The sequence below is a fragment of the Condylostylus longicornis genome, unplaced genomic scaffold, assembly GCF_029603195.1.
Source record: "Condylostylus longicornis isolate FDR11 unplaced genomic scaffold, ASM2960319v2 ptg000031l, whole genome shotgun sequence".
Taxonomy (NCBI): Eukaryota; Metazoa; Arthropoda; class Insecta; order Diptera; family Dolichopodidae; genus Condylostylus; species Condylostylus longicornis.
Window position 1 is genome coordinate 1,131,287 of NW_026578000.1, and position 16,405 is coordinate 1,147,691.

Here is a 16,405-nt window from a genome sequence, read left to right on the forward strand (position 1 = left end):
GAGTTTAATTGTAGAAACAGAACTAGGACAGTGAACAACAACGGTAACATTTTCCGTTGTTAATTTAGAACAACAGATAATTTAAAAAAAAAACTACCAGCGGTAAAATAGTATTTTAGGCATTTTTCATTTTGAATTTTTTTACCTTTAGAAAGAACTGCGAATGATGAAGTGCACTACAAAAGTCTGATTGTGAATTTTACCTTATAAGTTCCAAAAAAAATGGTATTTCATCAAATAAATGCCATAATAGGTAAAAAATTTGTAGTGGAATACTGCAATAAATTTTTATTCAACATTCGAAAGCGTTTTGTGCAGAGTTTTATAAGCATGTAACAATATAGAATAATAAAAGCATGTAAGAAATGATTTAAAAAAAAATATTACATTTGAACCTACTAGATGTTATCAAAATACCAGTATCATCGATTGTTTTATTGTATAAATAGATGGTTAAACTGAAACGAAATCATTCTGAGTAATCTTCTGGAGTTTAATATTATCCCACCATGTGCTTACTGGGTAAAATAGGAAAACATGATCGAGAACTTACATACACATACGCATTTGATAACTGCATGAACCACAATTATGAACATACATTTGCGCTTGTGTTCATATATAATATTTATCTAATCCAAATTCAAAATAACATCAACCACTCGGTCAAAAGTTTTTGTAGTTGTTAATAGTATAACCTTATCTATTATAAACCAAGATAATTTTTGACGGTAATAATAAAAATTCCACATAGGTACGTACTTTTTTTATGTATGTACATATACAGGTGAACAGTTTGTTATTTTTAAGTTGCTTTAACTCGATCTTGATCAGTAACAATTTTAAATCCTTAAATCGGCTTGTTAAAGAAATATAAACGAATTTAAAAAATGGTGAAAGCAAAAAAATTCATTTACGCTAAAGCTTTTCAAGGTCAACCAAAATCTGAAAATTTTAAATTGGAAGAATTCGAACTTCCGGAATTAAAGGATGACGGTAAAATGAATTTCAAAAAATAATAGAACCTTTTTTTAATATGATTTTGTAGAAGTTCTTTGTGAAGCCATTTTTTTGAGTGTTGATCCATATATGCGTCCGTACATGAGCCGGTTTCCAGTAGGTTCAACAATGATTGGGGGACAAATAGCAAAGTAAATAATACGCATTTTTAATATAAGTACCTACCTCCACTATCTAACTAAAATTTAATTGTTTATTTTCAAAGGGTTACAAACAGCAAACATTCCAAATTTCCGACAGGAAGCATGATTTATGGGGATTTTGGATGGCAAACCCATACAATTTTTAATCCGGAAAATTTGAGTGAAACTTTTATAAATGAACCAATTGTTTTGCCTAATTTCGGTAATTTACCATATTCTTACGCTTTAGGATGCTTAGGAATGCCCGGGTAATTTTATGTGGAACATAGTAACAATTCTTAATGTCACTATGAAAATTTTTATTAGTGTTGTTTTACTATTAATTTGAATTTTTGAATTAATTTTATACCTATGGGCTTTGTGTGAATTCAGTCATTTTCAATTTTTCCTTTCAAGAAATACTGCTTTTTTTGGGTTTTTGGAAATATGTCAACCAAAAAAAGGCGAGACTGTTGTTATAACAGGAGCTGCTGGCGCAGTAGGATGTTTGGTAGGTCAAATTGCAAAAATAAAAGGATGTATCGTTGTCGGTTTCGCTGGTACAGATGAAAAATGTAAATGGTTAACAAATGAATGTCAATTTGATCATGCTTTCAATTACAAAACTTGCGACATAACAAAAAGTCTTAAAGAAGCCGCACCGAATGGTATCGACTGTTATTTTGATAATGTAAGTTTTTATTCCAATAATTAATTATTAAATAATTACATAATTTCTAAAATTACAGGTTGGTGGTGAAATCAGTTCCACTATTTTAAGACAAATGAATTTATTTGGTAGAGTTTCAGTATGTGGATCGATCTCTGTTTATAACGAAAATATGGAAGATTTACCTAAAGGTTATAATTTTTAAAATGTGGGTATAATTACTTTTCAACTTCAAATTTAAATATTTTTAGTAACTATCGTACAACCGTTACTGCTTTTTAAACAATTGAAAATGGAGGGATTCATAGTTTCACGTTGGAAAAGCAGATTTGGAGAAGGATTTGCGTCAATGTTAAATTGGGTTAAAGAAGGAAAAATAAAATACAGAGAAACTGTAACAGAAGGCTTCGAAAACATGCCAAATGCATTTATGGAAATGCTCAATGGAAAAAACATTGGGAAAGCTATTGTTAAAATTTAAAAATTAATGTTATTTTAAGATTAATTATTCTAAATTTTTTTGCCAAAATAAAATATTTTTACATTGCTGAAATGCATTTGACTATATCGCCAAATTCAAAACTTGCCTATATTTGATAATTCATTGCGACGTGTAAGAAGTGAAGAATTCAATAAATATTTGGATTTTTTAGGTAATGGAAAATTACTTAAAATAAAATTTAAGATCGTATTACATAATATTTTGCATAATTATCATTGTTAAAATAATTGAATTTTGAGATTTTGGGCAATAAATTTTTGGAAAAGTGAATGTTTTTACTTGAAATGAAAAACTAACGTTCACTTCTGCAATGGGTTGTCTAATTGGTAGCTTGTGATTAATTTTCTATTTCACGATAATAATAGATAAGAATATTGGTACCTTATTGATTTCTTTATTAAAAATAAGCGTTTGATATGGTAAACTCTTAAAAATGAAAACAATTTTGGTTTAAAATGAATACTTAAGAGGCACAATTTTATTTCTAATATATTGCAATGTTTTATCAAAATCTAAATTGTATGTTTGGCTAGATTAAGGTATTGATGAAAACTTATATAAATAAAAAACAACATAAATAATAAACAAAATAAAAATAGTTCAGATAATTCATAAAGAAATTTCGGAGAAAAAACACTCCATATAAAAAGGTGATTTTTTAAAATAACCATAGTAAAAAGATATACATTCAATCGTACCACAATATATGCAGAAATTATATAAACAGAGTAATACATATCTTTTTTGTTGTAGTTATTAAAACCTTCGTGTAATAATAAAACAAAGCACAATATTTGTGCACTGTAAGTTCTTATAAATACTGATACTCCAACTAATATTGGATATGAATCAAAACCAAGAAACCCGGTATCAATATCTATTGAACTTAAATTATTTGAGTTTCCTTGATAAAAATAAAACATTTTACTTATAGCATAACTAAAAAGACTTTCAGCAATCAACAATTTAAAAACTGATGATCTTTTGTAAATACAAGTTAAGGCTTTAAACCCTAAATTTAAAGTAAAAATGCATCCTGATATTAATAAAAGATTTTGTAATCTATGCGAAACACACAATAAAAATATTAGTGCGGTGAGACAAGTTGTAAAAGGTTTTGACCCACTGGAATGCGAAAAATTATAAATTATTATAGTGAATAATGCAAAATAGAAAAGAAAATGCCAAAAAGTAAATTTTGTAATTTCTTGTGAAATAATGCCCTCTTGCAAGAGTCTGTAACAGAATAATCCGGCAATTGTGATAAAAGTTAAAACTTTAGAAAATTTCTGATCGTATTGTTGGATTGTTACTAAAATTAAAACTAAAGATATGAAAAGATAAATAAATTTTAGTGTTTTCCATTCTCCATACATAATAATATCAGCAATATTTTGGAAAGTTGTTAGTCTCGCTAAAAACAAAAAAACCATTAGTTCATAAAAATTTAAAGTAATTAAGGCTTACATCTTGCGTTAATCCTACTCATAAATATATGAGCTAGTAAAAGTGGGACCCACTTTTTACCATTATTTAAGAGCACTGTAGACCATGTATAAAAGGTAGCATTTTCAGTAATTATTGACTTGATCACTAATTTATATTCGTTGAATGCCATAAGCAATAATAAAGTTGAAATGCAATAATACCATGTAAAATGCTCTTGCTCTATAAATGAGGAACTCATCAGAGATAAAATTGAAAATACCATTACAAAAGCGGCATAGCAGTTTAGAAACTTATTAATTTTAAAAGCTTTTGTGAAATTAATTTTTCCAATTGTCCATATAGCATTTAATATTAGAAATGTGTTAAACGGAACTGTACACCACAAAAAGTTACTTTCAGTTTCTATCAGAAAGTTCTGGCTTAGCCAAAAAGCGACGCAAAGAAAGAAATATAGCAATACCCTGGCTTTTGAATCTTTTAAACTATAGGCAAAATCAAACGAGCTACCACCGCTTAGAATTATATTTATAGTGCTCAAGGTACTCATCATAATTCCAACAGTAATGTAATCTGTATAGAAATAGTTTACATAGTCTCTAATATATTCTGACATGTTTTTTGTTACTTCAATATATTTTGCTTTAGCTTTTTCAAATAAGTTCTCATTGGTGTAAGACTTTAAAAACTCCATGTGATAATTTTTTGCTGTACCATATTCAATTTCAAATCTTGTAAAAAGTTCTTTATTCATTATTTTTGTTGATTTAGATAATAAATCAATTGCGTTGTAGTTTAAATACCGGAGCTGATCGTCTTTAGGAAGTCCTAAAATTAAATTATGAATAACTCTTCCGATATTATTAACTGGTATCGACAAATTCATGAGAGCAGCTAAGGTAGAAGTCATATCTATTTGATTATAATTTTCATAAACGTTAGATTTACAATCATGTCCCGAAAATAACAAAGGAATTTCAGTTTCTTCTCTGCTTCCACCGCCATGTCCTCCTTCATTTCGCATTCCATGATCTGACGTTACCAAAAGCATTATGTTTTCATTTTTTCTTTCGTCAATTTTTTGACTAATTTTATATATAATATCATCCATTTCCTTTAATTTAAAAGGAATTTTCAAACTTGCTGTACCTTCAACATGTCCAATATGGTCTAAACCCAAATAATGCAATATTATTATATCCCAATCATTTTTCTCTAGCTCAGAGTTAATATTTTTAGTTATGTTTTTATCACCTAAAACATTAAAGTTTTATTATTCAAGTTATACACTCTATCGTCAATATTATACTACCTTCGTAAAAATCATTTACAAAAAATGAATCGTGATTAAGTTGAGCTCGATGGAATACTTGACGTGGAAAAAGCTTACCCCATGTATTATCCCCATATAATACTACTTTTTTTTTTGCCGCGATAAATTGACGCATCAAAGAATCTGTATTTAAATCTTGATCACCTAAATTAAATATTACATCTGCAAAGCTTGAAGTCCTTCCTGTTAGAATACTTTTAATTCTTGGCATTGTCACTGTAGGTGCATCTGCTTTTACTTTTATCTTACATATTTTTTCTTGCATTATTTGCTCATTTGTGTATTTCATCCTGTTATCTACAAAATCAAATCTTAAAGCATCTATTATCATTAAAATCAATTTTGAATTTCTTGTCATCGAATTTGGTTTAACCGGAACCGCATAATCCAATATATTTTGTTCAAAATTTGATAACCGTGGATCATAATTAGTAACCGGAAAAAATCCATACGCAAATAAAAATACGCCTAAGATAAATAATGTTTTATAAACAAGAAACGTATATATTTTCATCATGAAAACCAGAAAATTGATTTTCGCTTCTTATATTTATTTCCAATATTTTTTCTCAACCATTAAATTGGCTACCGATTAAAGGTTATAATTGAAAAAAGAATGTAAACATTTTTGCTGTCGTACAAATTTGATAAGACAACAAGTAGGTAATCATTTTTGTTTGACAATTGGCACTTTGTTTCCACTTCATAGTCATTGCAGATTCTGCAAAGAGCTTAAAAGAAAATTACGTTTCTTTTTAAACCCTCAAGAATTATTATGAATCATTTCTTGTAAAAAAAAGTTAATATTGAACTTAGAAGTTAAAATATGCAAAAATAGGTAAATCTAAAGGCATCACCTAATTTTCGAGTTTTCATTCAGAACTGTAAGAAATAAAAATGAGAAATATATTTTGCAGTACACTTTATCAACATGTGAAATTATACATACATATGTGTTTATAAAAGGCAGACAAGTTTACCTTCTACTGCTAGTCTTTTATTTCATAAGTTTATATGAGAGAATAACCCAATTTTTATTCATAAGAGTGTGTGTTTTTACTTTAATGATGGAATTGCACAGCAAAATTATTAACTTTGAAGTTTTCTAAATTCGAATATCGGATTCATTAAAGTGTGAACAAGAAAATTCAACACTTACATGACACATTTTCTTAAATCAGAAGATTTGATTTTTATTAAACAGCTGGTTTTGGCAATTATTTTTAATATCTGCAAGTGTAAATATCAAAAAAGCAATAGAGAAGAGTAAAAAATAAAAATTTAATTTGTGCGATAGTCCTACATATTTAGGTTTGTTCAGTTATTTTATTTAATTAGGCATAAACATTTCTAAGTTTCAAGTATATACATTGCAAATTATTAGGTGAATTCCGTACAATGTCTTTGGTTCGCCTTGGAGGATTGGCCAGGACTATATTTGCCAGTCGGCAAATATCAAATGTGTACTCTAATGCAAAAGCGCTACCTTTAATATCTGTACAAAAATGTATAGAGCAGAATTCATTTAAAAATGAACGTTTCCATTCAAGAGGTTATAAAAATTTTGGGCATAAGCAAGTTCCAGTACCAACAGTAACAAAATTGTACCATTTTTTAATGGGAGCAATTTTCGTAATAATAGTTGTTGATTGGAAAAAGTAATTTAGTTTTTCAAAGTATACTTTTACTGTTAATAATACATAAAGCATATTTTTAGATTAAAGCATATGATTTTAACTCCAGTAGACGCAGAAGCCGCAAAAACGAAACCAGAAGCCAACAATGAAATGCATGAACATAATAGTAAAAATAATTCGTCACAAGATGAAAATTCAGATAGTGAACATGATAGTGAACTTGAAGCTGCAGCTGCAAGAAAGAAGAAAAAAGAGAAAGTTGGATTCCGGGATAGGAAGGTATAACATTTAAAATTTTTAAATTAAACAATTATGCTTTTAAGTTTATTTAGAATTATAGTTAAAAATGAGTTTATATAAATCGACATAAACTTAGTAATTTAATTGTGTATAACAATCAATTACTAGTTTTATACTACAATATATAATTTTAATCTTTAAATTTTTGAAAACCATTTTTATCTATAGTTCAAGAAGAATTATTAATTTTCATTTTGTAATAATTTACAATATTATTTATAATAATTACAAAAAACTGGTAGATTATAGAATATGAGAATCGCATGCGTGCATATTCCACTCCAGACAAAATTTTTCGATATTTTGCTACCGTTAAATTAGTTACTAGCACTGGTACTGATACTTATATGACACCAGATGATTTCTTGAGAGCTATTACTCCTGGAATGAAACAGCCGGATGGTAAACTTAACGATTTTCAAATATGTTTGATATAGCTAATATGTTTTTCTAAAATCTTACATAAAATTCTTAACATTTTAATGATACTACTCCAATATGTATTTATACTTTACTAATTTAATGAAAAATATGAATTGTTTTACTAGCGTAGTACTAATAAATTTTATGACTAATTTAAAAATTCATAGATATACACAATCAGAAATGGGGTTATTGGAAATTAAACAAAACTTAGATAATTTTTGAATAACTTATTAAGTTATTTGTATTAAATTTTTTGTACTATCGAAAAATGCAAATTTATTATTTTTTTCGAATATCTCGAGAAGTAATATAGCTTGAACTGATGTTCAATGTTATAAAATTATTATTTCGTTGCAAATGGTGGCGAGGGTTTAATGGTCTAAATTTGTATACTTAGATATTATTTTTGATTTTGAGATCATTTTATTTCTTTAATTTAAACAATATGTAATCTGTTTTCGTTTAAAATATATCATTTTTTAAATATTAAAAGATCATCGAATATGAAAATCGAATTCGTCAATTTTCTACTCCGGATAAAGTTTTTCGCTATTTTGCAACAATACAAGTTCCATTAACAGCTGATCATTACGAGATTTATATGACACCGCAAGATTTTTTAACTAGTATGACACCAGGAATGAAACAACCAGAGGGTACATTTTTCATATTGAATAATTTAATGTGAATTACATATTTGTTTAATAGATATGCTTTTATTTTTTCATTGTTTAATTTATATAAATTTTTTTATATAATACAATCTTATTATTTTACTTTTAATTATTATTTAATATTTTAATTTTCAATTCAGTATATTTATGTTTTTTTACCTTTATGTTGATAAAACATTTTTGTTTTTCCTGGTAAACTAATTTTTGATTTATAACTTATAGTAATTACTTATTAAAAATTATATTTAATTTTGTTTACTTGCACTTTATTGTTTTCAAAATATCAGTACAAGAATTTCATATAAATTTAATAAATTATTTTCTGCTTTTTTAAAAAATCAATAACAAGCTTTCAGAGCAGAAACTATTTGAATTTTTTGCTCAAATTAAGACTTCAGTTTTTGGAAGTTGTTAATTTTTTTTGCCGAAATGTAATACTATAAAAAATGTAGAGTTTAAATGATTTCATATAAACTCATAAAACAATATGAAATAATTGATTATTTTATGTATATTTAATTCTAAAATTATAAGAATTAATTAAAAAAATGTCGAAATTCTTGTATTGGTTTTTGATTTTTTATTTTATTTAAACAAATAAAATAAAATAAAATTTATTTTTTCTTTTATTTTCGATTATTTAATTGAAAAGGTCTTGGATTGGATCAATATAAACGCTATGATCCCAAGGTAAAATACTGAATACATTCACTAAATAAATTTTTTTTAAAAAATTATACATTATTTTCAAATTAATTTAAAAAAAATTATTTTTTGTAAATAACTTTTAATATAAACTTTTTTCTTTTTTTTTTTTCCTTTACCTTTAATAAATCTAAATGTGGATATAAAATGTTACTATAAAAACACAAACACAACCTATAAATACTTACATAACACAATAAAAATCCTAATTCACATAACAAACCAAAAAAAAATATATATAAAACAAACAAACAAACATAAAATTCAAACTAAAATTGAATCAAAAATAAAACAAAAAAAAAAAATAAAATTAATTCATAACATTAATTATTTTGAAATTAATTTACATTAAATTAAAATTTGTCGTTTTTTTTTTTAATTTAATCATCAACATATTTGGCAAAATTTTCAGTTATTGGGAGAGGTATTTAAAAAAGTTTTTATTATTTGTTTAATATAAAAAAAAAAGTGTTAAAAAAACTTGTTTTAAAATATCTGTTATATATATATATATATATATAAATATTATTATACATAAATTTTCTTGTAGTATAATTGTAAAAATATAATATACATAATTAATATACTATTAAAATATTTTCGATAAATAAGCTGATTTGCTAATTATCAAATAAAATTAACAAATTGAAGCTCTATTAATTTACTGAATTCGAAAATATTCGCTTCATTAAATATTAGAGAAATAAGCTGCAAAATAAAAATATAACAAAAATATATATAATTAATTAAACGCTTATATATAATGCTCAAGTTTGAGCCTATATACTATTCAATATTATCAATAAACATTTGAATATAAAATAAAAGCTTTTATATTTGTATAAAATTAATAATGGATAATGAGGCCTGTCATCATTGTTTTAATCACTCACCTTTTTTTTTTGTAAACCTATCCATTCATTATTGGTATCATCATTGAACAAACAATGAATGATAAATCTGTAATTCACTCATTTTTTCTTTCATTTATTGTTTTTGTGATTAATGATGACAAGGCTCAAATATTATAAATTTTATAGCATATTTCAAATTTTTCATTAAAAATTCTTTTAATTCTAAAATTAAATCATAACATATTTTAGGTTTGTTTATAGATTTTGTATAGGTTATCTGCGTATTTTTTTTTTTATATAATTGAAAAATTCTTTAAAAATATAATATAAATTAAGAGAAATAATTATAGGTCTATAAATTGATGTTATTGATGTTAGTGATCGCATATAATTTTTTCTTAATTTGCAGACTATCTAATTAAATTTATTGTTGAATAATTAATTGAGTATTCAAACAATTTAAAAATATTTTATTGAGTGTATAAAAATTGATTAAATTGAAATACGCTAAAGATAGAAAATTATGAGACAATGATATATTATATAAATAATTGATAAATTCAGTAGAATTCAAACAAATTGTATTTTACAGAAATTCGATTTTTTTTTTTGTAATTGAATTAATTTTGAATTGAAATTGAATTGTAATTGCAAAAATAGTTACTCAACACAATTTCTTTATTACTGAATTTATTAAATTTCTTCAAATTTACTTATATACTTTATAAAATTTTTAATCAAAAATTTTTTTAATGTATAAGAGCTTATTTATATTTTACTATTATCGAAAATTTCAATCTAAATGTAAAAATTATTTTATAAATTTTATTTTTAATTTATAAAATAATATATTTTCTTCTGTAAATTTTTTCATCATTTCTATATACATATATATATATTCTATACTTATATAATATGTGAATGTAGATTTTGAAGGGACATAAAGAAGTAAATAATTTAATATCTATATAATATATACTTATTCTATTTCTTATCTTATATTTCTTTTTTAATCTTAAATAAATTACTATCCATGTTTTTTTTTTAAATATTTAAAATTAAATTTCAAATTTTAAAGCATTTGTTTTGTTATATTCTAAAATTTATTTGGGAATGAAAATATATGATATAACAAAAAAATAAACTTATATACATATATCACTTTCTCAGTAACCTTAGTTACTTTTGAAATAACTACCTGAGTTACTACAACATTAAAATATATTTTAATGCGTTCGGTTTTGTAAATTTACGATCGGTAAATGACAAAACAAAATTACAGCTGTCATCCGTTTTTTTTTTTTTTTTGAAAACGTCAAATTGATCGGTGAAATATTATCGATTATGCAACATTTGTGTTTATATTTTACTCCTTTGACAATAAATGAGTAAAAAATTGAAATTTTGAAAACATAATATTTAATTCTATTAATTTTTTGTGTGTAATTTTAATTTTTATATTTATATATCTAAAAAAATGTATGTTCTAAGTCCACTGAGCTAGTGATTTTAATTGATATAAATTTTTATCAGTTTTCTTCGTATTCGATTATACGAGTATCATGACGCCATAACTAATCATGCGGTAAAAATTGTTTCCATTTTTGTTTAATTGAAAATTTGTCATTTTTGATAAAAAAATTTCAAATTGCTTTTATAGAAATGATATTAATTTTGTTCAGTTGATTTACAAATAATATGACAAACAATAATATTAAAATTCAAGTGTTAATTTTCATTTCGCTTTATTTTTAGATAATCGGTAACAAGTAAACAAAAAAAAATATTCGATAAAATCAATTCGATAGCTGTTGAATAGTCTAATATCAAATTGGTTTATTTTCAATTATTGTCATTTGAACATAATTTACATATATTTAAATTAGAAAAAAAATTTCCATTCCCAAATAATTTATGTGAAATTTTTTATTCGAATTTTCTATATTAAATTTCTATATCACATTTTCTATTCTTTCACAAAATTTTTGATTGTCCGTTGTTGTTTTTATATTATAATGTTTATTTAAATATTATATATTATTTTCAAATATTTATAATATTAAATGCAATTTATGACGATTTCGAATTTGGTGAACAATTTGTTTATGTTAATTAGTTCATGTTTCTGTTTCTATATTTATGATGTGATTCACAATTATATAAAAGAAAAATTGTTTACTTTATACAATATTAAAAAAGAAACAAAAATTCGTTGCATGTTAAAATTGTTCTATGAAATATTTTCTCTTAAGATTTTCTTAAAGTTTTGTTATTTTTTTGAAATTTCCATGTTTCCAAAAATTAAATTTTCTTTGAAAATAATTTCATATTTTGTTTTAGGAATTTTTGATTTTTTTTAAACAAAAATATAATTTTTTTAGCAAATATTGCATTAGCATTTTATAAATTACAATAAAAAAAATAGAGTTGCGGTCGATTTTTCAATAGCGTTTAACACTTTAGTAAAGGTGTTTTTCTTATATCGTTTATTTATTGCAACAGTGACATAACACAAAAAATACGATCTCTGAGTTATTTATACAGAGATAGAGAATATTCTCCAGTTTTAAAATTTTAACTACAACGAGAAAATGTATAAATTCGTTTTAAATTCGTTTTTCTCAAAATGTGTAAATTTTGAGTTATGTTAGTGTTGCACAAAACGACCAACATATTAAATATTTCAGAAATGAAAAAATTTTTGTTTAAGCGTCGCCATTTTTATTTACTAATATTTTATAAGAAGATTTTATAATTTAATTTTGCTTTGTTTTTTGTAATAATAATGGAGAGATAGGTTAAGATCATAAAACACAATTTTACCCACAATTTTACCACACAATATTTGAATTTTTTATATTTAAAAATTAATTCATATTATTCAAAACATTTTTATTTATATATATATACTTTGATAATATACAGACAGAGAATGATAATTTATATACACAAATAAAGTTAAAAAAAATTAAAATCAACACAATACATTTTTCTTAAATATTAATAATAATTAACAAAACACTTAAATATATTTTATATTGCTATTTAAAATTAAATACAAAAAAAAATGCTTTACTCTCTCGCTTCTATAATATGTTCTAATTTTCCTTTTCTAGTTTAAAAATTTCTTCAATTATTATTTTTAATTCTTATTATTTATTTAATATAATATAATCGCATATTTTATTATTTTAAAAAAAAATTCAAATAAATTTAATAATTTTTTCTATTATGATAAGTAAAATAAGTCTAAAGTATTAAAAAAAAAAAACTGTGGTCTAAATTCTAAATATTATGAAAGAGGCATAAAAAAATCGTATAAAATTCTGATTAATTTTAGTTCCAATTTATTTAATTCGAAATTATTTAAAAGTATAAAGCTAAAAATTAAAAAAAATATAAACTTTGAATCTTTTCAATTTAAAAAATAACTTTTCAATTTCTTAATAATTTTGCCCATTTCCATAATTTAGAAAATATTTTCTAATAATTATTAAATTTTCTGTTATAAATGCTAAATAAATTTAATTACATCCAAAATTCTATAAAAATTCTTTTGACAACTTACTATACATAAATCGACAATATGTCAAACGATGTCAAATTAACCTTAAAGCAATTAGCAGTGAAATCAATAAATTTATGACTAGTATTAACGATTTTTATTTAACAATGCCATTAATTCAGTTTTTTAGATAACAGATAATTGGTTTTGAAGTGTAATCGCATAATATTTTACATATAAATTCATTGTTTATGTCAAAACTAAATTCGGTTGGTTATAATTACCATAAATGCGTTTTTCGTTGACTCATAAATGCCACATTTCAAATAGAATTAATTAAAAGTAATATTTCTGATCATCACAACATTTGAAATGCTTATAAAATAATCCCTGCGAAACTTATAAATAATTGAATTTGCATTTAATTTTAGCTTAATTTTTGTATTAAAGGCAAACAATGCAATTCCAAAATAATATGCTGTTGAAATCAATTTAAAAAATTCCAGAAAACATTTAGTTATTGTTAAGAAGTAATATTTTTTTTTTGTGTTTGTTTTAGTAGATTCTCAATATATTGTTGTTTGTTAAGCTTAATTGTAGCGTTTAATTTTAGCTTGCCCTAAATACTTTAAATAGTATACAAACAAAAAAAAAAAATAAATTCAATTTTATTAATATTAAAATATTTAATTTTTTTCTTTCAAAACCTTTTTTTTTTGTAAAATAAAGTCGGTAACTGATCGATTAGATTTACATTTGGATAAAGATAGCATCTTTTACAAATTGGGATCTTATGGACTTATAACATTTTCGGATTATATTTTCTTGTTGACTGTTTTATCAAGTAAGTTAAATTTATTTATATAAATATTTATTTTAATTATTATTATATTTTATATTATATGTATAATATTACGAAATTAGTATAATTTCGGAAAATTATTACGTAATATTATTGTAGATAATTGAAAAGAGTTTTCCTTTCTATGTATAAAGTTTACAGAGAGAGAGAGAGAGAGAAAGAGAGAGAGAGAGATGTGTTGTTCATATAAATTTTTGCTTTAATATTTCAATTCAATATAATCGTTTAATTAATACTTACCCGATAATCCGCAAATTCTTTAACGTTAAAATTTTGTTTTGAGTCTGCAAACTGTCTGACGTATAAAATTTTTACGGACAGAAATGTAGTAAACTTTTTACCCGTAATTGACTTTGAATTTTGATCATCCGTAAACGTCAAAACAAAAAAAAAAATTTTTTTAGATTTAAAACAATTTTATACTTCCATATTAAAAATTAACAAAAAAAATATTTTTTATATTATTTTTAACGTAATGATAGTCACTCAATACATCAAATTTATTTACTTAATTACTACGTCAGACTGTATGCATGTAAAAAAAAAAATCTACAATTTTGACGCTTAATTGGCTTTTTTTTAACGTTTAATAATTTAAGCTTTGACTGAAAGTAAAAATGCAGTAGAGTATTCGTAAACTCAGACAACTCAGATTTTATAAAATTTGACGTTTAAGAATTCACCAAATAACTCACGGTGATCTTGAGATAAAAGAGATCAAAATGACATTAAAGTTTTGTGTAATTGTTATTAAAATTAAATATTCAATGTTCTATTTCATTTGATTGGGACTTTGAATTGTGTATAATTAATAAAATTTAAAATTGAATATTGTAAATTATCTATTATGACGGATAATACAATTGATATATATATATATACAAACACAAAGTGATATTAGTATATACTGCGCATAAATTATTAGAGACTATCATAATAGCAATTATCCTGTAAAAACATAATGTGATGAATATGCAATATATTTTCAAATATATATGCCATAAAATCAAAAAAAAATTTCACTACTCGCATGAATTTCAATATACTGCAAAAATTTAACAATGTTTATGAATAAACAATGGTTAGCAACATTATTGTTTATGAACATATTATAGCGCTTTTTTCACTATACATATATGTTGCTGTGATATACGGCGTTGTTGAAAGGCTTATTAATTGCATATAAAGTATTGCAACTTTTTTTTATATTTTGTATTTTCATTTTATGATGGTATATGACTTTTTTAAAAAATTTTATAATTAATTAATAAAAAGCAAAATTTCTTTATGTATTTTAATTAATTATATATTTCAATATATATATATATATATACATGATAAATATAATATATATATAACATTCCTTTTTTCTTGTTAAACTTAAAAAAATTAGGTATTTTTAGAAATCATATATATGAACAATGTATAAGAAAATAAGAATTTTTCAAAAAAATTTTCAATTATTTTCTTTTCCAGTTTATTAAGTATTATGTATAAATTTAAATTTAAATTATATTTTATTTAAAATTAATAACAATTCCATTTCATTTAATTGAATACACAATATGTTTATGTTTATAAAACAAATAGAAACAAAATTAATATATACGCAATGCTACATACATTGAATTAGTGCCGATAAGGAATATTTTCTTAGAAGATTGTCCTTAAAATATAAACATGTTATTTGTAAATACGTAATATATGCACTGTATATATATTAGGTGAAATCGACATTTTTACTTGAATAATTTAATTTATTAAGCTTTAGTATATAAGAAAATGTTCTAATATATTTTAAATACAAAAAAAAATCTTTCATTATAAGCAACAAACTTTTCAAATCGAGTTTTTTTATTTCTTTGTTTAATTACAAATTCGAATTCTTAATCGTTTTGTACTCGTATATACCGTTTTATAACACAGTTATTCTTGAAATTTTAAAATTAAAGTGTATTTTTTTTTTTAGAAAATTAAAAAATTTACTTTAAAATTAATTTACTAAGGCGGGTGTGATGATTTGCTAAAAAAATTATTTAAATTTGAGTTTTTATTTAATAATTTTATATGTTCTACAGCAAAAATAAAAATTATAAGGAAAAAATAATTCTTTTCTATAGTACTAAATTTTTTCTGCAAATTTAATAATTAAGTATTATACAAGAACTATCAAAGAAGTATTTTTAAAAATGCAGCAAATGTTTTGACAGTATTTTTTTAAGCTACCCCATATTTTTTCTGATTTTGGTTCCCATTTTTTAAATTCAATAAAAACATATATGATTCTGTTAGTATTTCAACAACAGTAAAAACTTTTTTTTACTACAATCAACAATTTGGCAATTATTG

At 23.2% G+C, this 16,405-nt stretch overlaps 3 protein-coding genes across 6 annotated transcripts in view; 2 read left to right on the top strand and 1 right to left on the bottom strand.

The window, feature by feature from the left end:
* Window positions 1-644: 644 nt before the first annotated feature.
* Window positions 645-2,365, top strand: LOC129608575 (prostaglandin reductase 1-like). 2 transcript variants are annotated; one of them, XM_055520199.1, is made up of 7 exons: window positions 645-754; window positions 811-996; window positions 1,049-1,151; window positions 1,226-1,411; window positions 1,560-1,833; window positions 1,892-2,003; window positions 2,064-2,365. In XM_055520199.1, the coding sequence occupies exons 2-7, from the start codon at window positions 891-893 to the stop codon at window positions 2,291-2,293; spliced, it is 1,011 nt and encodes a 336-aa protein (XP_055376174.1). In that variant the 5' UTR covers window positions 645-754; window positions 811-890; the 3' UTR covers window positions 2,294-2,365. The 2 variants fall into 2 exon arrangements, with proteins under 2 accessions (XP_055376174.1, XP_055376173.1); XM_055520198.1 differs by having other exon boundaries at window positions 672-996.
* Window positions 2,366-2,503: 138 nt separating this feature from the next.
* Window positions 2,504-5,690, bottom strand: LOC129608574 (GPI ethanolamine phosphate transferase 2). Its single transcript, XM_055520196.1, has 3 exons — window positions 5,073-5,690; window positions 3,782-5,014; window positions 2,504-3,728 (listed from the first exon to the last, which is right to left on the bottom strand). Exons 1-3 carry the CDS (start codon window positions 5,608-5,610, stop codon window positions 2,827-2,829), a joined length of 2,673 nt encoding a protein of 890 aa, XP_055376171.1. The 5' UTR covers window positions 5,611-5,690; the 3' UTR covers window positions 2,504-2,826.
* Window positions 5,691-6,305: 615 nt separating this feature from the next.
* Window positions 6,306-16,405, top strand: part of LOC129608290 (calcium uptake protein 1 homolog, mitochondrial) — a 29,284-nt gene continuing 19,184 nt past the window's right edge. Inside the window, exons 1-8 of one of the 3 annotated variants that reach the window (XM_055519697.1) lie at window positions 6,306-6,404; window positions 6,478-6,751; window positions 6,811-7,009; window positions 7,950-8,112; window positions 8,783-8,820; window positions 9,248-9,259; window positions 10,617-10,637; window positions 13,924-14,038. In XM_055519697.1, coding sequence (XP_055375672.1) covers window positions 6,492-6,751; window positions 6,811-7,009; window positions 7,950-8,112; window positions 8,783-8,820; window positions 9,248-9,259; window positions 10,617-10,637; window positions 13,924-14,038 — 808 coding nt within the window. In that variant the 5' untranslated portion in view covers window positions 6,306-6,404; window positions 6,478-6,491. Of the gene's footprint in view, window positions 6,405-6,477; window positions 6,752-6,810; window positions 7,010-7,272; window positions 7,433-7,949; window positions 8,113-8,782; window positions 8,821-9,247; window positions 9,260-10,616; window positions 10,638-13,923; window positions 14,039-16,405 lie in introns of all 3 variants that reach the window. The other 2 variants (XM_055519698.1, XM_055519700.1) reach the window with 2 other exon arrangements.